At 41.2% G+C, this 23,187-nt stretch overlaps 1 protein-coding gene across 2 annotated transcripts; it reads left to right on the plus strand.

The window, feature by feature from the left end:
- The first annotated feature begins 165 nt into the window (after positions 1-165).
- Positions 166-19,584, plus strand: top3a (DNA topoisomerase III alpha). 2 transcript variants are annotated; one of them, XM_085270570.1, is made up of 19 exons: positions 166-313; positions 2,465-2,524; positions 2,614-2,687; positions 2,779-2,854; positions 3,012-3,120; positions 3,237-3,380; positions 3,482-3,652; positions 3,751-3,851; positions 5,188-5,262; positions 5,387-5,469; positions 5,762-5,972; positions 6,117-6,302; positions 6,456-6,585; positions 7,245-7,358; positions 7,452-7,617; positions 7,747-7,893; positions 8,526-8,648; positions 14,656-15,404; positions 17,855-19,584. In XM_085270570.1, the coding sequence occupies exons 2-19, from the start codon at positions 2,474-2,476 to the stop codon at positions 18,016-18,018; spliced, it is 2,874 nt and encodes a 957-aa protein (XP_085126696.1). In that variant the 5' UTR covers positions 166-313; positions 2,465-2,473; the 3' UTR covers positions 18,019-19,584. The 2 variants fall into 2 exon arrangements, with proteins under 2 accessions (XP_085126696.1, XP_085126695.1); XM_085270569.1 differs by lacking the exon at positions 166-313 and adding an exon at positions 830-1,362.
- The last annotated feature ends 3,603 nt before the right edge of the window (positions 19,585-23,187 follow it).

The raw sequence follows: 23,187 nt of genomic DNA on the forward strand, positions 1-23,187 counted from the left end.
AGAAACACAAATCAGCGTCTGTGTTAACAAAAGCAATTATCCAGCGCCAATCACAGCGTGCTAGGAGGCATCAGGCCATCCCTGCTATGCAAGAAGGAGAAAAAAGGATAAAGCTGCTTTAGCGGAGAGCTTGTTCTTTCCTCCTCTTCAAGTCTTCACGTCTGCCCTGTATCACGGTAATTTCTGAGTCCGTGGCTCAAACACCGGGGCCGCAGAAACGCCGCTTACAGCTTGAAGCGCTGCACTGAATTCCCACAGTCGGACACGGACGCCATGTTTACTCAGCTGCTTGCCGCCCGGTCACGTGATCAACGTAAGGAAGGAAATCCACCCTGAAACCGAAAGTCAATTCAGTTTATTTTATTTTATTTGAATTCGTCAATATAGAGGTTTAAAGCACTCCACGAGTATAAATACATATTAGGAAATAAGATCTGGGTTTTTTTTCCAAAATTATTATAGAGCCTTAAAAGCTACTAATTAATTATCAATTTTACATTTTAGAGATTTAAAAAAAAAAAAAACAATGTAATATATTCTAGAAAGTAAAACCCAATGATCAAACTCCAAATTACCAATAGTAAGTTATTCTGGCATGTAAAAAATGGGTGTATTTATAGTGTATTTTATTTTTTTAACAACCGAGTAACATTGCGTTAGCGTTATTCTATAAAAAACTAATTATAAAACATATGCTACACATCTAGACAAAAGTAAAATTGAGTGGACGTATTGTAATATTCTTTCTAAGCCTGTTTTAAGGTTTTCATTTGAGGTTTTGCGTCAGGATATTTGCGACAGTGTTCCGACCTTGATGACGGCAGTTTTGACAGGCAGGCGCGGATTTTGTAAACAGAAGTAAGAGTGTTCCTGTGTCTAAGGTCCTCTTCATTTTTTTTTATTGCTAATTGTTGGTAATTTTCGTGTAGCAGGCATATATTTCCTCTTTGTTCGCTGTTTTATTTGTGGGAAGTGAAGTTAGTCAAGCTTTAGTTGCCTTTTTTGCTCTTTGTTGAAGTTCCTGGGAGCTGATAATATGTAGCTCCCCGCATCAGCTAGCATGCTAACAAAATGGGACGAGAACAGCGCTGAAGCTGTCCGTTGAGCCGGCTGCTTCACGTGAGAGCGGGTATGCTAGTAGCGTGTCTCCTCAGGAGATCTGTGCTTTTATCGGGACTACGGCGGCCGGGAGTCCAGCGGAGGTATTTCTGTGCGGCGCAGAGTGTCCTCCAGGACACATTGCAGCAGGAGGCAGACATGATCCGAAGCCGGGGGCAGATCCGTCGGGTCCTCTGCGTGGCCGAGAAAAATGATGCTGCTAAGGGGATCTCTGAAATTATGTCCAGCGGCAGGGCCAGGAGGGTCAGTCACATCCCCTCTCACACACTCACCTCAGACAGACAAATCTACCAGGCTAATGTGTCAACTCTCTATCAGTTCCAAAATGTGTAGCACTGGTAAAAAGTCTTGAGCCACCTATCATTTCTTTATATTTTGCTAAGTAAACATACACAAACATACATGGAAATACAGTATATAAGGCATTTTTTATTCTGTTCTCTCTCAGGATGATCCCACACTGCTTCAATAATGTTGAGGTCTGGGCTCTTGGGAGGCCAATCCATGACTGATGTTCCATTGTGTGTGTGTGTGTTTTTTTTTTTCTATCCAGGAACGCTTTTACTGCATTAGCAGTGTGTTTGGGAATATTGTCATGCTGAAAATGAAGCTGTTGCCAATTGGACATTTTCAGAGATAGTACAGTTAGAGTGGATCAAATCTAATCCATCCAATTCTGTATTTATAATTTCCCTAACATTACTGACTGAAATGAAATCCCAAACCATGGCACCGTGTCTTACAGATAGCTGTAGACAGGCTGATTTCCTCTGTACATGCTGAAGAGATTTGAGTAAGAAGTTTCAAGTTTGGGTTTGTTTACTTCCTTAAGAATGGCTTTATGACAGGCACCTTTCTACAGCCCTGGGATATGTTATTGTTGTGAGTAACAACTGTGATATATCAGGGTTTCTCCTGGCTAAAAACAGGCCTTTGGGAGGATGAACACTCACAGAAGCACAACTGGTCCCACATATAGCTGGACCAGCAGTGAGATTGTGTTACTTGTTTCTGTGAATTTGTCTGTTATTTTTGGTCATTTGATAAACAAAGATGTATTTTAAACTCGAGTAAATTAAACTCCATTTAAATAATATGTGCAGGGAAAAAGTACATATATATATATATATATATATATATATATATATATATATATACACACAATAACAAGATCTCTGACAGACACATTTGTATTGTGTAGCTTACATAAATATGGTGAGCAAAATAAGAAACGCCTGTACAGTTTGACTTGTCAACCATACCGATTTCTCCATCTATACATCTGACAATACAACAACAAATCTTTGGTTGCTCCAGCACTCATTGTCTTGTTTTTTTATTTTAGAGGGAAGGAATGTCGAAGTTTAATAAAATCTATGAGTATGAATATCATCTCTTTGGGCAAGTAAGGAAAATTTCATACATTTACCTAAATGTCTGTTCTTTGGCATTTCGCTTTGTGTCTGATTTTTGTCCCTGTGCTTCCTTCACCAGAATGTGACTGTCTCAATGACATCAGTATCAGGGCATTTACTGGGTCTGGAGTTTAAAGCTCCATTTCAGAAATGGTAAGTTTAAAATTTTTGTTTTTTGGGGGTATAAAGCATCAAACACGCTAACAGAAAAAGCTTATTGTTTTTTATCCTTTTCTCTCCAAAGGCACAGCTGCAATCCGGTGCTGCTGTTTGATGCAGAAGTAGAGAAATATTGTCCGGATAATATGTTACAGATTAAGGTAGGCTCATTAACTGTCCTCCTAATAATAGGAAACATCTACTGAAATAAATGATTATTTTGTATTTCAGTTCAAAGTTTACTGTTTATTAAGTCAACTGCTATAACATTCTTCCTCTCCTCACTTTCCTTTTCTCTGTCCTTTTTTTCTTACATAGCGAACGCTAGAGAAGGAGGTGAGGCTGTGCCAGGCCTTGGTCATCTGGACTGATTGTGATAGAGAGGGAGAAAACATTGGCTTCGAAATCATAGATGTTTGCAAAACAGGTATAGCAGAAGTCTGGATGTTTTTGTTGACTGTGTAAGGCCTCAGAAGTTCAGGCTTCATGTGAAAAACCTGCTGCTAAAAACATCTCCTCTGTCTGCATTTTGTTTTCTTTCAGTGAAGCCAAATTTACAAGTCTTTCGGGCAAAGTTTTCTGAGATCACGCCCAACTCAATCCGAAGAGCCTGTGAGACTCTAACAGAGCCTGATGCTAACGTCAGCGATGCAGTTGATGTCCGCCAGGAGCTGGACTTGCGTATAGGTAAGACAGCACTCGCTCTTAAGCACATGGAAGGCTTTGTGGGGATAATGGATTGGGTCAAAGGTCAGTGATTCAACAAATGTCTGATGCATCCTTCATAGGTGCATCTTTTACTCGATTCCAGACACTTCGCCTGCAGAAGATCTTCCCAGAGTCCCTGGCCAATCAGCTGATCTCATACGGCAGCTGTCAGTTTCCCACTCTGGGTTTTGTGGTGGAGCGCTTCAAAGCCATCCAGGCATTCATACCCGAGACTTTCTATAAGATCAAAGGTTTGTCCGTGCACACACCCCAATACTCAGCAGAAATTCAGTGATTTGGGTTTTAAAAGGATATTCACCTCTCTCCTTCGTGTCTCTCTTTGCCTCAGTGATCCACGAGGTGGAGGAGGATTGTGTGGAGTTTAACTGGAAACGAAACCGCCTCTTCAATCACACAGCTTGTCTAGTGCTCTACCAGATCTGCATGGAGGTATGTGCCTGCATTTTTTTAATGTTGAATATCCTACACTTTGTTCCTTCAGTGATTAAAAACTCATGAGCTGTTCGTGAAATAGTCACGACCTCTGATCTGTTGCTTTTATGGGTTTGTTTTAGTTGTTATTCTATGTGAGACTGTAGCTGCTGTGATTTTTCTGTGTGTTTATACAGCCATGAGTGTTTTGTGTTGTTATATTTTGGTTTGGGGGTTTTTTTGCTTATTGACGAGAGAACAAAGTTGTCATCTGGCTCTATGACTCTCATTGAGACACGTATATTGTTTACTGTCGAGCCCAGTAATTAACACTTCATTCTCACTGTTGCCCACAGAGAGAAATGTGAGAATCGGAAGAAAAACTTAAGTCAGAGAGACTCAGCAATGTTTGTCTCTGTGCGCTGGGTTTAGTCTGCAGTTCTTTAGAGTATTGGAGGATAACAAGTCAAACTGTAGATGTGATGAACTTATTCTAGTGGGGCAATGAGAGCCTGATTCTGGTTAGAGAAGGCCAGCAAGGAAGTTCCTGCATTATACCTTAAAAGTGCACACTATCTTTTTATAGTAACATGGTGAGACGGCTCACATGTAGTTCCAAAACCAAAGAGTTCAGCATTCAGTTGTGTGGTCCATTTATGGCTCCACTAAGCTTTCTTTTATTTTCTTTTTTTAAATTTGTTCCCCCGTGTTGGCAGAGAAAAACTGTTAATAGACTTTAAAATGTGTCCTGAGGAGACAAACAGAAGTTCACATTTCCTGTTTGCATTCACAGCTTTTCACCAAAACAGACTACAGGTGCTGAAACAATTTCCTTCCTCACTTAACATTTGTGTTCCTTTTTCTGCTTTCAATTTGAAAATCTGTATTATTTACACCTCACACTCAAGATTGAGATGGTCTTTGATTAGGTAGGCATCTCACATTATCAAGCACTACAGGTCCTGTTACTACTAAATTAAACTATCCATTGGGGGGGGTCATTGTCGCCATTCAAGAAGCTTTTCAATGCACAAAAACCCCACACCACTTGGGCCAGAATAGCTGGTGTTTATTTCAGCTGTTGCAAACAGATAAGTAACATCAATAATATTTTTGAGGATGCTAAATCTAACCAACAGCAGAAAGTAAAAGAGTGAAAAGTACAATCCAAGGTTAGTATCCACCTTGAAAGGCACCATGGACATGTACCAACTGTGTGTGAGGTTAGCGCATCTCTATGCTTCTCCTGCTGCTGTTAGGACACCACAGTAAGTTTCAAGTGTTTTCAACCTGCACAAATAAAATGATATAAAAGCCGCGTGTGAAAAGAGAATATCACTTCATTCATTTCCAGGATCCCATAGCAACAGTCACCTCAGTAACCAGCAAACCTAAGAGTAAATGGAGGCCACTGCCTTTGGACACGGTGGTAAGAATAAAAAGCCAAACAGCTGCACATAAATGTAAAACACACAGCAACTTTAAAAAAAAAAGATTTTGTCCTGCTGCTTTGGCCCACTGCAAATAGTCTTCTTCATTTGTCTGGCCTACAGGAACTGGAGAAACTGGCTTCACGGAAGCTCAGAATAAGTGCCAAAGAGACCATGAAAATTGCAGAAAAGCTCTATACTCAGGGGTGAGTGTGTGAATCTTTTAGTCGAAAGCATTTTATGTGATGTAAAAACTGCTTTCCAGAGAATAAACTAATGTCTCGATGTCTGAACTTATTTCACTCTTAAGCCTGATGTGTGAGAGTGTCTGTGGGTTCAATGAAACATACAAGTCCATTTAGATGTTTTCTTAGTTTTATACACAAAGAACGTCCACTCTGGAGGTTCGGCAATCAGTGATTTTACATTTCCAGAGCGTTCCTACATCGTGAATCATGCGTCCTTTTCTTTGTTCTTTTTTTTTCTTCTTCTGCTCAGGTTCATCAGCTATCCCCGCACAGAGACCAACATTTTTCCAGCAAACTTGGCTCTTACCCCACTGGTGGAGCAGCAGGCTCACAGCCCGGTGTGGGGGGCATTCGCCCAGCGAGTGCTTGACCAGCCGGGGGGACCCAACCCAAGACAGGGCAAGAACTCTGACCAAGCCCACCCTCCCATACATCCCACCAAGTTCACTAACACACTGCAGGTAGCTTGGTGTGATCAATAACAGGGATTATTTATTTATTTTTTTCATTTCTATTGTTTCAATTTTATGAACAGAAAACAACCACAGAATCTGAGAAGATAATTACAATAAACACTGCTTGTTGTCTCTTTGTGTTCTTCCCAGGGCAATGAAGGACGTGTGTATGAGTTCATTGTTCGCCATTTCTTAGCTTGTGTATCCCAGGATGCTTTGGGACAGGAGACTGTGGTTGATATAGATATCGCTCAGGAGAAGTTCTCCGTCTCGGGACTCATGATCATTGCAAGGAACTACCTGGATGTTTACCCCTATGACAGGTGGAGCACAAAGGTACAGTGTGGGTGTTTAGACTGACCAAACTTTACCAGTTTTGCTCTAAACCCACTTAACCAGCTCAAATAGTGACTGAAACATTCTTGGCATTCATTTCACATCTCTACGTTATTGCTTTTTGTGGACAACATATTCAAATGTGCTCTACAGGTGATTCCAGTGTATGAACAAGGCTCTCAGTTCCAGCCCTCTGCTATTGAGATGGTGGATGGACAGACGAGTCCTCCGCAGCTGCTCACTGAAGCCGACCTCATATCGCTGATGGAGAAGCACGGCATTGGTATATAATTGACGCACAAAGTCAGAAATTCTGTTTTTTTGTGGGTTGTTAGGTTTGTTTGTTTGTTAGTTAGTTTTGTGTATTTGTCGACTTGTCACTAGTCCATAAATACTTTAAATGATGAATATATGTAATGTGTGGTTTTTCACAGGATGAGAGATTTAAAGACCCAGTACATAAAGTGTCAGTTTAAAATATTATATTTACAAGACCAGCTCACTGTCATGTGATTTAATGGAAGAAATGTTTCATTATAAAATATGTTGTTAGTTTTTGATCATTTAGTGAATTAAATATCATAGTTTAAATTAAATATTACCTTTAAAGTGTGATCTCTATAAAGAGATTCATGATTATATTGACTCAGGTCAATAGTATTCGGCAAATGAGGGAATATTACATTTTACCCCCACTTTGTTGAATTGGGGCCTCGGACAATTAAGGCAAAAGAAAGTCCAACTTGGTCCAACCCAACTAACAAGTTGTATCTAATAAAGTGTCTAGTGAGTGTATGTGGATATTTTTTGTGTGTTGATCTGGTTTAATAAAAGCAGCTCCACCTACTAACACGTGCTTCTCTCAGTATAGACCTTCTTTGCTCCGTACTCACAGTTTGGTGTCTAATGTGAGTGTTACTATGCTAACTGTTCACATTACAGGTACAGATGCAACCCACGCTGATCACATTGAGACTATAAAGAGTCGCATGTATGTGGGCTTGACAGCTGACCAGAGGTTTACGCCTGGAGAGCTGGGCATGGGGCTGGTGGAGGGTATGTGCACGCACGCTCGCACTCAATGTAAAGCTCGGTCACTCAGTTAAGCTGCGTACATATCAATGTGTGCGTGTTTGTGTGTGCGTGCAGGTTATAACTCCATGGGCTATGAGATGTCAAAACCGAACCTGCGTGCTGAATTGGAAGCAGACCTCAAGCTGGTGTCAGAAGGCCGAAAGGACAAACAGAGCGTGCTGCAGCATCACATCCAGAAATACAAGACCGTCTTCATTGAGTCTGTCAGGAAAGCGAAGAAGTTAGTTGCATTTACCTTGTAGTTTACACGTGTGTATGTCTGCATCCTCAATATTAAAACTAGTGCGTAACCTTTCCTGCTATTGCTGCATCCTGCTGGTAAGAAGTCGTATGTCTGCTGTTCCCTCAGGTTAGATGAAGCGCTGTCTCCCTATCTCGGTGCAGCTCACGAGATCCCTGAAGCAGAGCAGCAGGACATGGAGATCCCGCTGCCGGTGAGGAAGTGCCCTAACTGTGGTCGGGACATGGTGCTGAAGAAGAAGAGAGAGGGAAACAGGTGAGACGATGGAAACAACGGAAGCTGTAAAAAAGAAGGATGCGTTCTTCCAACCTTCCTCAGCAGGCAGTAGAGATGTATTTGTTAAAAATACACCGATTGGGCAAAAAAAGAAACTCACACCTTCTAATATTTTGGTCCTTACCTTTGGTAAAAGCACACATGCGCTGTGGCATCTCCCAGTGTGGGAAAGTTGGACTGTTATATAAAGTCTTCTCAACACATCCCAAAGATTCTCACTGGGGTTAAAGTCTGGACTCCGTGGTGTGTGAAAATGGTGTGTCATTCTCCCTGAGCTGAACTATCACAGTTTGAGCCTGATGAGTTCTGGCATTGCCATCTTTAATGTGCCACCAAGGGGCATACTAATGGAAAAAGATTGAACTTGACCAGCTCAAGGAACCTCAGATCCTAACACTGCCACCACAGTCCTGTGTGGTAGGAACTTCATGTGATTCACTTTTTACCTGACGCACCCATCACATCTTACTTTTATTTTTTTAGTTACATTTATTCATTTTGATTATTTTTTTGGGGGGGGGGGGAGGTTTCTACCATCGTAGCGGACATAAACGCTTTTTGCACCCTCGCTGCACTCTGACCTCTCAGCTGCTCTCTGTCTCCTCCTGCAGTAAATACCTGTCGTGTGTGGGCTTCCCAGCCTGTAAAACAGCAGTGTGGTTTCCCGACGTGGTGCTCGAGGTCAGCAGAGATGAAAGCACATGTCCTACCTGTCAGCCACACCCCATTCATATGTGAGTATTGATTTGTATTAATCTGGACAGTATTAAAGCCTCATAGGAGTGCTTGATAAGTTACCAAACTGAAATGTCCTAAATAAAGTAAGGCTAGCTTACTGGGATCAAGGGTTGAGTAATGCTGTGACAATGCTGATCTGTCTCTTCCTCAAAGACTCAAGTTTGTAATTTGCTTTGTAGTACAAAAAGATTATTTGTATTTTCCCTTTAAAAAAATAAAATAAATAAAATAAAATGTCCAAAAGTTGATTCTTGGGCGATCGTGGCTCAAGAATTGGGAGTTCACCTTGTAATCGGAAGGTTGCCGGTTAGAGCCCCGGCTTGGACAGTCCCAGTCGTTGTGTCCTTGGGCAAGACACTTCACCCGTTGCCTACTGGTGGTGGTCAGAGGGCCCGGTGGCGCCAGTGTTCGGCAGCCTCGCCTCTCTCAGTGCGCCCCAGGAGGGCTGTGGCTACAATGCAGCTTGCCATCACCAGTGTGTGAATGGGTGGATGACTGAAAATGTAAAGCGCCCTTAGCCCATAGGGACTAGTAAAGCGCTATACAAATACAGGCCATTTACCATTCTGTTAATCTGGACGTAGCGTTTTCAGTGGGAGAAACGTTTCGTCACTCATCCAAGTGACTTCTTCAGTCTCAGCTGACTGCAGGTTTCCCCAATCTTATCAACAGTACATTCGCATAATGACTGAAGCTAGCACCACTGAAGGAACAATAGGTCAGTTCCTTCATCATAATTATGCAAATTCTCATGACCATTGATCAACAACCACTGATCAAAGCTCACTGATCAAAGACCACTGATCAATGGCTGTGAGTACCGTTCACAGAGAGTTGGGGAATGGCTGCAATCACAGCATTGTAAGATGGTGAAAGATGTACCCTTAGGTCCCCTCCTTGATTCAAAGATGTTCTTTCCCTTTTCACGTAAACGGCCTCCTTGACTCCGCGCTCAAACCAGCGTTCCTCCCTGTCCAAGATGTGAACATCCTCATCACTGAAAGAGTCCACTGGCCTGCAGGTGTAAATAGACTGCAGAGTCCTGGCCTGACGAGGTAGCTCTTCTGTGTTGTGCCATGTGCTTCGCCAGAGGTTTCCCTGATGTATAAATCCTGGCAATCCTCCTGGCACTTAACAGCATACACTATGCGTTTTGGGGGACACAGTTTAGAATGGATTCTGAATAAATGAATACATTTTTAAACATCCATTTTCTTTCTTCTGTATTTTCCTGTATTTATTTTGATATTTTCATCAGTTTTTGCATATGGTTTTTATTGAGCCATATTATTTGACTGTGTCATTAACACTCCAGCTGAAGAATAATTACACCTTAAATACAGACTCACATAGCTGTAAGCATGGCTGAAGAGTCTTCACACACATGTCCTCGTTGTTCACTGTGTCCTTCTGGCTCTGTGTGTTTCATTAGGCTCATTTAAACTGTGCACAGTAGATTTGTAGTGCTACTCAGTTTTTATGCAAATGTCCTCTGATGCAATGTGAGTGACAAATAGGTAAGAAGCATTCGTATTTACGACTGTCCTGCACTAAAGGAGTTGGGATTGTTTTCCTCTGCAATCCACTGCTGTCCAGCCAGAGCAGTGATCGCACATTATGTGGTCAGTGCTGTAGATAAACGGCCTTCACAAGAGGCCAAAGAGTGCCTCCTACTTGGTGTGTGTGTGTGTGTGTGTGTGTGTCTCTCTAATGCTTGTCGTCTTTAAGGTCTTTCAGGAAGTGTAACACTAACTCTCTGCTCTAACCAGAAGAGCGGAAGGTACCCTAAGCAGTAATAAGTACGTTGGAAAAACAGCTGACAGACTGGTTTTTGTGTTGTTTTTTTTCTTCTCCTGTTTTTTTGACAGCCTACTAATGTTGACAGTCACAGCTTTAACATGAAGTGCTCTTTTTGTTTCACTTCCTGCTTGTCACATGAACCCAGGAGAAATATATTAGTTTACTAATTATATTTCTGAAGTCCTCAGCACTGAAGACACATCCCCAAAAATAGATAACCAGCAAATGTCAAGTTTGGTACTGTTAGAATAAGAGTGGACTTTAACTGCAGCAGTCTTGTCCTGCATGATTACTGATTACTTATTGTACTGAGATACATCTATCTCAGCCTAACTGACCACTGTTATGTATCAAAGTTCAAATGCTGATTTAAAGAGCAGCGACCTTCCCTGCAACGGTCACACAATACAGTACAACGCAGAAAAAATCTGAATATGTACAGAACAAAAACATGTAGACTCTTAATAACATATAACATGTAAAGTATGTACTCTGGCCTCAGATTTCCAAAAGACTCTTACAGTTACAAAACTGTTTTAGGATTCGGTAAACGTCCCCTAGCGTCACGCAGAAAAGAGTCTCAACCTAAATCATCTCCCTAAATCATGCCTGCTGATTTAGACTTTTGTCAGGGTCTGTGCTACAGGGGGCCACATAACCTATTCACACTTGCACTTATGCTGGTGCATTATGTGTTAATTACCCTGTGTTAGTGACCTGCTGTTATAGTCGATAGAAATGCAGGGGCTTTTTTCTTTCCTGTCCCCCCCACCTCTCTTTGTTTTGGTCAGTTTTGTTTTTTTGTCAGGGACAAAATTTTTCACTTCTGTTTTTCCACTTCTTTGTACATTTCCTCACGTCCATTCTTTTAGGAATTTACTGACATGTGTGAGTCATTATATATCTATTATTGGCATTATTAGCATCAATATAAGTACAATGGTTGTTATTCTCTCACTGATAAATTCAAAAACTGCTGCAACAAAGGGTAGCTGGAAATGTACAGGAGGAACTGTTACTGAACAGACCAGTCAGTGCAGATGCACGCTGTGTCACCACGACGTGTTGTTGCATTTCTAGGGAGGTACACATCAGGCATACGGTTAAAGTGTAGATTTTCAGAGAGGTTTGCGTGTATGACGTAGCTATGGTGTAGATTTCCCAGTAACACGCTATCTTCCAGCTTAACAGTGGAAATACCAAAGAACCATATGCTGTAAAGTATTTGCACTGATGTTCTGTTGTTTTCTCTTTGCTGCACTACTCAGATCCTCCTGAGCTGCTCTCGAGCTATATAAAAATGTTTTGCAATTCCAGCCTCATGACTTAGACTTACAAGCTAACTGGACACCAGAGGCCCGGTGTGAGAAACGCTCCACTATTTAATAAAAATCAAGTTTGAAGAGGAACTAAATCAGTTAACCAGACTTTAAGCAGTTTTTGCTCAGGAGAGTCTGTAGAGTCTGCTAATCAGCAGGTCGGTGCTCAACCCCCGGCTCCTCCAGTCCACATGCGGAAGTGTGCTTGGACAAGATAATGAACTCCAAAGTGCATTGAACAAACCTTGTGTGACTAGGTGAATGAGGCTTCTAGGAAAAGGTGCTTTGAGTGCTCAGATAATATAGAAAAGCACCGTATAAGTACCAGTCTGTAAGCAGACTGTACTACAGGTAGATGTATCTCAGCTCAGTTAGTGACATGTGGCCTTTGCAGACTTTGACAGTTAGATGAATTGTTCTGCATGTGCTGACTTACACAATGAAATAGTTTGAACATATTTTAGAAGTCAAAACTACTCAACTGATAGAAGGTGATCAGTTTTAATCACAAAGACGTATTCAACCAGTAACTGGTCAAACTCTGGACACTCGGTCATTTGCAGAAATGTGCAGAAACATTTGCAATGCTTCACGTCTCTCTGTTAGAGTGCTCACACGCTGTGCTCAGTGATGCTTTTTAATCAGCAACTGCTTCATGGCTTTCCTGTTGTCTTTAACTCATTTAAATTGCTCCATATAATCCAGCTCTGAGGTCTCCATCAGACCTGGACGATCATTTCGGTTTCGGTTTCTCACTGAAATTAACACGTTCTCGAATCATGCAGGAGCAGTCCAGCTTTCTGCATGTGTTTGAGTGTTGTGTTTTTGGTAACTGGCACCTGTAACTGGTGTTGAATGTTCTTTCATCACAGGCATAAGGCACAGTAACACGATTAAGCCAGAGCCCTTATGTTGTGAGGGGTTTCACGTGTTGTTTTGCTAACTATATTTCAGAACGCATGATTTTTGAAGGTGCTTTGTACTTGACTGATTTAGGGAGGGATGTCTAAGTTATGAGTGCTTTTGTAAAAGATTCGTCCTCTCAGCACAACAGAGACTTAACTCACACATTAACTGAAAAAAAACATGTATTTATTTATTTTTTCAGTGGTCACGTCAGTGCTAAACTCCCTCCGTGCCTTATGCTACCCTCTCAGGCAAACAAACAGCGACGGCCCTGACGCTCTCGAGAAATTTCTCCAAATCTTGTTTACACAAGTAGGCGTTAACCCTACGAGCACGTGGCTCAGCTCAGTCCAAATATAGGGCACGCTCACTCGCAGTGAGCCAAAGTGCTCCACACCAGCATCTGTTACCATGGCAACCAATCTGGTGGCGAGCTCAAAGTTGAGCTCCAGCCCTCTCTCCAGAACAATGTCAGCGATGTAGTTTTTTGGTTTTTTTTAAATCAGATATCACTGTGCAGCTTGTTGGATAACTTCATATGCTGATAAATGCAGATGTGCGCAGGAGTAGACTGTTGCTTGGTGCTACCGCCTCACTTGTTGCCACGGCAACTTGCCCTGTTTTACCAACTTTTCTTATGTACAGATTTTTGAAAAAGCCACTTTATGGTGGACTGTTTGTCCTCAGTGCTTCACAGAGTTTTCTATGAGAATATATATTTTATTACATTTCAGTCATAAGTCATGGTGTATACTCCTGAGTTACTGGTAATTTCAGTTACCTACAGCCACTAAAATTGACAGAGGGTGACAGAAAATGTCACTGCATGGAATTAAACTTCTATATGATATGCCTTTGGTTCACTGATAAATCGTCTCTGTGGATCAAATTTAATTACGCCAGTGAAGCACATATTAATCAAATGTCCATGCAGAAGCGCAAAAGTGACTCACACGTCGTTACCACTGAGCCAATTATATCATGTTGGAAACCCTGTACCTTAAGACATCCAGATGTGTGTGGGGGTTTTAAGCGTTTCCTTCTAATGTCTTTTAGTCACAGCCGAGCACAGAACAACAGAATGAACCTCATTGTCAGTGGAAATATTTAAGTAATTAGGATTCATCTTCTAGAGTTTATTCATATCTCTACATACTTTATGCCAAACAATGATGATCGTCATTCTGCATCAAAGGGGTGGATTAGCAAGCTGATAGATCCATTCATGGGGCCATGCTGGAGTGTCAAATACATGTTGGTATTGGCACAAATATTGACCAATAATAATTAATAGAAAACATTTTTTTAGAAAAAAGTGCAGAAAGCAAAGCTTGGGTTTTTTGTTTTTTAGAAATTTGTCATCATTGATGTCTTAGCTTCATGGTGTTTCTGCAGCACATGTGCAGATCCACAAGAGTGTGGTGAACTGGAGCCTGTCAGCGACAGAGCGAGAGGCAGGGTCACGAGTCAGTCGGACTATCTGAAGAAAACTCACACAGGTGCAGGGAGAAGATCCCAATCCAGAAAGGTCCCAACCAGTCAGCGCCACCAGCCTTCTGCCCTCCTCTGCCGTAATATAACTATTTATGTCAAGAATGTGTTTAAGAATCTTTTCTGCAATAACGTTATGCAGGAGGATTTTTTTTTAACAGTGAACTGTGAAATCTTAATACTCCACACCACAGCCATCACAATACCCACTTGACTTTTGTGGGTGGAAACAGTCGGCCTGCTGAACAAATAGTATAATTGAAATTACCTGAGGTATTTGATTCTGATTGTGTTGATTGTACTAAAATTGCCCACTCTGAATGAGTCAAGCAAGCTAAGAGGACTGAGCTTACCCGTAGCTTACTTGACTCATTTAGAGTGACTTACTCTCTTTGGATGTTAAATAAGTGATGGATTGCCACACAGCACAGCTCATTTATTAGATGTGCATACTGAGGTTGCCTCCTGTGTGTCCTCCCTTCTTCAGGTTGAAGTTCAAGTTCCGCAGGGGTAGCCTTCCTCCCATGATGCCTCTGGAGTTTGTCGGCTGCATCGGTGGCTGTGACGAGATCCTCCGAGAAGTGCTGGACCTGAAATATCTCAGACCAGGGGGAGGTGGTGGTGGTGCAGGAGTTGGAGGAGGGGGTGGAAGAGGAGATGACCCTCATCCTCCACCTCCAAGGCCACCCAGACCTGATCCGTCCAGAACCCGAATCTCTAATCCTCGCCATTCTCTCCCGCCTGTGCCCTCCTGGACCCCACAGCCGACGTCTCCACCAGGTGGCCGCAGTATGAGTATAAACGCCAGCAGTGACGCGATCGTGTGCAACTGTGGTCAGGATGCACTCCTCCTGACTGTGCGCAAAGACGGCCCTAATCAAGGCCGGCAGTTTTACAAGTGCAACGCCGGGAGCTGCAACTTCTTTCTTTGGGCAGATCAACCAAGTCAGCAGGGGGCGCCACAGAATCGAGGGCTGCCACCGCCAGCACCGAGGACTTCCCAGCCTCCTAGGCCATCTGTGGGATTCAGAAACACATCTGAAGGAAGCAGAGGGCAGGAAGCGGGTGCACCAGGACATTTGGAACAGGTGATGTGCAACTGCAACGAGGCAGCCGTGACGCGAACGGTGCAGAAGGACGGTCCAAACAAGGGTCGCATGTTCCACACCTGTGGGAAGCCAAGAGAGCAGCAGTGTGGCTTCTTTCAGTGGGCTGATGAGAACGTACCTCCACCAGGTGGGGCTCTCACACACAAATCCTCCTCTGAGCTCCTAATCATAATCCAATGTCAGACCACATACCTCCAACAGGGCTGAAAATTCCCTCTACACATGCACGAGCTGTGTCACTGTTATCTCTTACTTCAATTCAATATGCATTTGTGAAGATATGATGCACATTACACACAAAACGGTGAAGAATGCTTCCTAAAATTCCTGGATCCATACACAGTGACTCATAGTCATCAGTCACTTACACATGAGTTAGGCCCCGCCTCTGATAAAAATGCAAATCTTTCCACAACCTTTTGAGTCATTCGTTTAACAAACAGGCAGACAGAAAAAACAAACAGTCTGAACCAATCACGTAACTTCTTTGGCTCAGGTAGTGAAAAGGAAAAGTATGTAATTAGTTAGATTACTTTGTTAAATGGGCATAAAATTAATTCTCATCTTTATTTCCTTTAACAAGTATGGACAAACACATTCCTGGCAGGACAAATAGTTGAACAAGTGTTTCTAGCAGCTGCTTGATCAAACTTCCTAACAGAACTGCTTTATTGTTACAACGTATGGAGTCACCAGCTCTATTGAGGTCATTGCTATTGAGCCTGGGCTTTGACGTGGATGCGCTGCGGATATACTGCCTTTGTATTGGCTTCACCTGAAACACATATTATGCGTAGGAACGAGTGAGTCACAAGGACAACATGAGGATGAGCTCATTTTCAGATTGTGTTTTGCCTTCACTGTGAACCTTTATCAACAAGTTGGTCTCATATGGATAGCATCTACAAACTACACGTATCTTTTTTCCAAAACATAAATACAGCCTAAAAATAGAAAACTAGTTTGACTTATGTTTTGGAAGCTGATCTTCGCAGCGCATAGACACTGATCTTATACTGGTGTACCCACTTTCACTGGGTTAAGTCACATGGTTGACATTGGCAGATGTTTGTAAACAACAAATTCAAAATGTCTCTAATATGACCATATTACGAGACAAATGTTAGAGCCTGACTGATTCATCTGCAGGCTGATATTAACTATGCACTATTATGTCGTTCTTGACAATTATAACAGTCAATAAATGTAAATTAAAGAAATAAAGACGAGGCAGGAGAAGCACCCTTCAGCCACGTTATTAGTGTTGACGTTGCACAGTTTGTCGACCACGTGCACTTTGCAAATCCACTTGCAGTTTCTTAAACTGCTTGTTATCTTAGGTGCCTCAACAGTGTATTGAATAACTACACATAACAAATGTCAGGGATCTCTCTTTGTGTTTGGTGTGGCTAAAAAGTAATATCAGCCAAAATATCAGATGATTAAGTAACCAAAATATCGGTATCGATATTAAAAATCCTATATTGATCGGGCTCTAATACTTGTAAATAAATACAGAAGTGTTTTTTTAATAACCTTGGCTCTGTAGATGCCCACATGAACCAATTAAAGCTTTATCTGTAATAACTGAAGCAGTGTGGTTTGATTAAGCATAGTCACCCTTCAAAACACACCGTTATTATCAGGTCCAAATTTCTTTATTCATACTGCAGCGAGAGTTCACATGTGATAAGAAAGTAACACACAGCGAAACATTATCAACAACAAATCATAAAACTGATGCAAGAAGTGATAATGTATACTAATAAAGTATGGACCAATAAAGTATTGACAGGATACTTAGGGAAATCCAGTCGGTGTTCTTTATTGTTACACGCCATCAAAACTTGGCATGAAGACTTTTAGTTTACCAGCTGAAATTTTTTAATCTTCATCTTAATCTTAATTATCTGGTCTTATCTGTCTAGGATAAAAAGGATGGGCATAGTTTTCAGGTCTCAGATTGAACCCAGAGTCAAAGTGCATTCATTAAACCTGTAGTGCTTCTACTGGCCAGCAGGGACTGACTCATTCGGTGGCAGAAGGAAGTCTGAGTACAGAAGTAGATGGAAAAACTGCCAAACTGCTCACTTGATCTACAAAATTTCCTGGATGCGCTCTGTCACATTCCAGTTACTACGTCCACCTTTTATATTCTTTGTGGACATATTCAGGTTTTCAGACCAAGCAATACAAGACTTTCTAATAGATTCTCTGAAAAGATGAGTCATCTCAGTAAAAGCAAGCGTACTTGACATTATAAATGTATTATAGACAGGCATTTGCAGTGTATGCTATTGAGTTTTAGTGGACCTTGACTGCAGTGATTTGGCTGTAAAATTCTACGAAAGTTCTACAAAGCACATTATGTTTGTTTAAGAAAAAAAAGGATATTATGCTCACCATTTGATGGTAAAAAAGAAAGTACTGTCACGACTCACGAACACAGAGACCTTGAGGCATCAACATGACATGTACCTGCAGTCCCAACATGCTGAAAAAAATTCTTTGGTACTTTCTATGCTATAACTGGTAACTTTGACTCTTTTAACTCTGATCTCTGTTTCCCCGTGTCAGGTGGTTTTGGTGGTGGATTTTATAGTGATGGAGACGGCGGGAGGAAGGGAAGGAAGATGATGGGAGGTCCGAGTGCTAACAGACCCCCTGCTGCTAAGAAACCTCGCACCTGTGGCATCTGCCACATGCCAGGACACACCCGAGTCACCTGTCCTCAGCGATGACCGCTGTCTGTGACTGAAGCCACCCCATAATTGGGCAGAGTTAATGAAGTCTGTGACTTCAGTTTTAAATTTTAAACAACTTGGACTATACATAGAGTGGGGCATCTGCAAAGCAACTGGGTCAACAGGATAAGTGTGTGCAAAACAGAAAGTGTTCCACCCACATGTGTTGGCCAAACCAATACCAAAAGTGCCCAACAGCAGCATAAACTGCAGCTTTTCTTTTTGTTTTCACTCAGCACCGATGCCTCAGCTGTACTCAGATCAGTTCCAGATGAGCGACTCTTCTGTGGGGCTTGGGAGGACAAATAAGGTCAAGCTAATATTGAAGTGTAAAACAAACCAATCAGAACTGTACACGATCCATGTATGCTGGAGAGCACACATAAAATAAACTCTGAGACAAACGCTGAAGTGCTGAACTAGTTTTATTACTCGCGTTTGTAACCACAGCAACCTGAAAGCGCTTAGCAAGTTATTGAAAATTTGCTCACATGGCCTTGGATCAACCGATCCTCCACTCCACTGTCTTTTTCTGCTTTTTACAATCTCGAAATCCTAACTAAAATCCTGTATATTTCTGACTCAGGAGCAACGCCATCTCTGACAAATGAACTTCATTTTAAAAGACGGCGTGCATGCCGGTCAAGACTAATCGGCCAAATGTATTGATATCTGAATATTTTCATGTATCGATTTATGGAGGTGGAAGAAAAAGGCGGGGGAAAAAAATTGTTTTTACACTGCAAAGGTTGGACTGGTCATCTGATGTTCGCACTGATAAAAGTTAATAAACTCATTTTAACATTTTATAGTACATTGAATCTCTGCAGTCATGACAGAGGGAACTTTTGGTTTCGCTTGGAGTGTTCGGGGTTTTCCATTAGCTTTAGCTTTTGCTTTTATTTTGAGTCTGTTGTTTGCTTCTCTTTGTTCATTTACTTTTGGTTTTGAGTCTTAAACTTTCAGTCGGCCCTACTTTGGAAACGAAACAAAATTTATGACTAAGCAGAGCATGCATGAATGAAAACAGACTTGCTCTGGCCTGAAATACTCCGATGCATAAGTAAAGTAGGAATAGAGTCAACCAAATCTAAAAAAAGTTCCCCACAACATCTCTCAGTATGTAACTTTCATATCCAATAACACTTATGAAGCCATGCAAAATCTTTCCTTCATGAAGACTTTTACAGGTACATTAAAGGATCTCATAATTGTAATGAATGTGCTTTTTTTTTTTTTTTTTTTTTTTTTTTTTTTTACCCCCAATAATTTTGAGCCCGTGAAAGTGCACCTTTAATTTAATGCAGTCACATTCAGTGTGTACCAAGCACATTTTTCATTAATGATTATATAAATGACTACGTCTTTGCTTTTATATATTTCTGTTGCACTTGCTTCATGTTTGTGAGTTTTTTGTGTATTAATAAAATAAAATATAGTCTTTCTGTGTTAAAAAATAATTGTAACACAGAGGGAGTGCGAGCATATTTCATACAGTTATTTTTGATAATATAGCCATACTAAGGCCTGTAGCTCAGACTGTATGTTGCGTAATAGTCTGAAGGTAAGATTTGCATGACTTCTTTCAAATCACTCCGTGATTTTTCACGGGATGAACCGTAGTGTGCAAAAACACTCGAGTACACAGACGTAGTCAAAATTTCTCTGCAACTTTGCAATCTTTCCACCACAAGGCCCGACTACAGAAACGCACACCCATAGGCCTATTTAAAACCAAATGCTGAGCGTAAACAAGTTCTTTCTCCTAAAGTTGTGCAGTTTTGTGTTCCAGGGAAAAGTCTGACCGGTTCCGTCTTCCCATAAATGCCTTTTGCCTTTGTTCCCTTGAAATGCACCCCCTGCGGGTGTAGGACAGGAGAAATAAACCCGTGGATTCCCGGTACTGGGCTGTAAGTTACACTAATGTTTTTCGCTGGTCGTATTCCAGTGAAGCAGCCCTGATTTTACTGGCACGTTTGGTGACTCATATGTGAGTCATAACATGTGGGTGGGAGCGAGCGCTGTGATCCGTCCTGCCGTGTTGCGTTTGCCGCTCCATCCCGACTCCCAAATCCGCTACAGTAGTATCCGGGCAGATAACGAGTCATGTGACCGCCGTATCTCTTCTCTGAATTGCAGGAATGACCTCCTACTTACGGGAAAAGAGGCGCATTTATCCCGTATTTCAGACTGATAGGTGTACTCTTCCCTATAGGACCATAAAGAACAGGCGGTCAGATCACCAGAGCTTTATGGACTTTACCGGAACTAAAACACCACAGCGCTCTGTGCAAACTCACTGCTGGTTATTAAAGCGCCCGTGTGGAAATACTCACTGCACAAAATCAGATTAAAAGGGCACTCTGCCACTTTTACAAGTTCTTCTGCTCAAAAAACTCTGACAGAATAGCTTCAGTGAGGTCATCATTATATCATCAGGGGCATCTTGGCGTAGATTTAAATTTTTAAATTGTGTGTGCAGCTAAAAATTGAAAGTTTTTAAGGCACAGCCACTGACCAGGGAAGGAAGTAATAATTAAAACACTGAGTCATGGTAAAGATATTAATCTAATCACAATCTAGCTTTCATGCTCCCAGTCAATATAAACTGGGGTGACTGACTTTGGTTCTTATAATGATGGTGATCATGCAGTAGTTCTTAAATCAAAGGATGAGGATGTATATTCTCTGCTGTTTGGACCAGTAAATGATCTTTGTTTTAAGTAAACAGTGAGTACGGAATTAATTCTAAATGTTAAAACGTGTTAATATTTCTGTCACTCTTCATGTAACCATATAATCTGATAACCTTTCAGTTCTTAACAGTTTATTAATGCTTAATAAGGTCACTGTAAATTACTGCATTTCATACTCCTGCAAACTTCTCATAACCACTGTTCACAATCTCATCAGGTTGTTACAATATGTTACAGCTACTTTTTAAAATGCTTTCCATTGATGTTGTGTTAAATAAGTAAAGTGTGGCCAATTTCAGACGGGTTTTTTTATTATCTTTCAGGCACTCAAAACCTAAACACATTCCAGCATAACAGTGCTGTTATTTGTGAGTCTTCACTAAAATAACATGACAACAAAACTTTAAAATAATCGTCTTTTATCATCACAACAAGTCACAGATTACTTGTTTAGTCTGCCTGACTCTGCTCAGATCAGCAGGTTGTTCTTTGTAGCTTTAGGTCCAAACACGTGGTGAACACAATCCAACACCCATAACACGGTGAAAGGTGTGTCTCTCATCTCGCCGTTATGTTTTCATTCTGCATTTTTAGCCGTTACAAATGCCGATACTGACATATCAGCAAATATCGTCTATAAATCAGCCCCGCCCAAATGCTGGATTAGCCCCGCCCTAAATGAGCAATAGAAACAAGCTGCAATAGGATGATTTCACATGTTTACAAGTTCTGGATCATTTCAAGTTTCTCTTGACTGAAAAATACACTTGACATTTTTAAATTGTCTGTTGTTAGTATGTTAGTAAGGTAACAACATTCACATCTGTCCTGTGTTTTCACAGCAGTTTGTTGCTTCATATCTCGGAGGCTACATTTAAACATGCACACAACAGTGTCATTGGATTAACATGTTTATATAATCTCAAAACTGGGAGGTCAAAGGTTGACAAGTTCAGCTCATTCTTCATCCTTGAAGTGTTTGTCAACTCCTCCTGCTGTGTCATCATCATCATCATCATCATCCAGCTTTTCAGTTGTTGCCGTGGAAACAGTTGCCATGGCACCCAATGCGTAAGTGTTGCAAGTGCTCCAGGTGCAGAGAGAGCGTGGACCACAGGCCGTGTGGATGAATTGTGTTTGTGTGGAGTTACAAAGAGTTTTTTTTTTCTTTTCTGTAAACTGATCCACACCAACCTCAATGAAAGACAGTAGGAATTTGGCTCTGGGCCCTTTTTCCACAATACTTGTGCCACCTTTATGAGCTGTTCTCACCTGGGGGCTGGGTGAATAGATGCTCAGGTATAAAGTTTGAAAAGTGCGTGAGATCACACTGTTAAACAACATCTTTTTTTTCTTTTTCCTTGATCGCATGAGCAGTTATTATTTAATCGCTGAGACCTTCATCTTAGTTATAGTCAGCTGTATTTCCAGCTCTCCTCTCTGCAGAGAGGTTGCTTAGCATTCAGGATGTAAAATTAAGACTTTCTGTCAGTGTTTAGCTCTTTCGTTCCATATTTGGATCAAACGTGGTTGAAGGGGTGGACGTTTCCACGGGAGAGGGAGAGAGAGAAGGCGAGGCTTTCATTTCCATTGCAGATTCTGATCTTTGCTGAGCTTTACTTCTGTTACATAAAAATACATAGAGCTCATATTGTTTCATGCTCAGGCTGGAGTCCAGTGGTGCATCTAAGGACTTGTGAAAGTGGGAAAATTAAAAAACAATAAATCCCTAAAAGTCATATTATGATCTTAGACCAGACTGACATAGTGTCTTTGTAGTTTTCAGTGAGTGAACTTTTTAGCTTTTTGGTGCAGAGCTTGATGGAAAGATTGATAGCATCTACACACTACATGTGTACATTGACCTGTGCTACTGGGGGGGTGGAGGTGGTTGACAATATTTTGTTAGCCTTGTTCAGAAGAATCCTACCTTCTTCCTCCTTTTTCTGCATTAATGCAAAATTAAGTTGATGAGCCAAACAAAACTGAGAATCTGGCTTTAACATTTTCAGAAAACTGGATGCTATGGAAGCTCTGTTTCTACAATAGGGGGGCCATGGAGGGTGGAATCAATCACAACAATTGGGTTATAAATTAATGTAATTCTTAAGTGTTTTTAAACACCTTTTAAATGGTAGAAATACAAAAAAAAATGCTTATTTATATAATAAATTCGCGATTTAAGTAAGTTTCTACAGGAAGCTACACATTTTAAGCTTAACATAGTCAGCTATGTTAAAAAAAATCATGTTTAATTTAGAAAAAAAATTCAGACAGAGGTAAGTTCAGATTTCGTGTTAGCTATTCTAACACCTGAATAAGTCGAAAGTTCGAGATAGCCAATTTGAAATTTCGCGTTATTGAGTAAAAATCTATTAAATATGGAGTTATTTAATAGAAATTCCCAGACAGTCACCCGAAATTTTGACTTATGAACGACAAAAGCAATAATAATTCATGAGCAAAAAAG

The sequence above is a fragment of the Mchenga conophoros genome, linkage group LG4, assembly GCF_057382185.1.
Source record: "Mchenga conophoros isolate Kocher_MC1m ecotype Shallow Benthic linkage group LG4, M_conophoros_male_GT1.1, whole genome shotgun sequence".
Taxonomy (NCBI): Eukaryota; Metazoa; Chordata; class Actinopteri; order Cichliformes; family Cichlidae; genus Mchenga; species Mchenga conophoros.

Excerpts from the sequence above, each read along its gene's own strand:
- top3a (XM_085270569.1), top strand. The coding sequence starts at position 1,132 with ATGCTAGTAGCGTGTCTCCTCAGGAGATCTGTGCTTTTATCGGGACTA. Across the intron at positions 3,653-3,750 it reads GACTTTCTATAAGATCAAAG|TGATCCACGAGGTGGAGGAG; the intron begins GTTTGTCCGTGC and ends TCTTTGCCTCAG. Across the intron at positions 5,263-5,386 it reads CACTGCCTTTGGACACGGTG|GAACTGGAGAAACTGGCTTC; the intron begins GTAAGAATAAAA and ends TCTGGCCTACAG.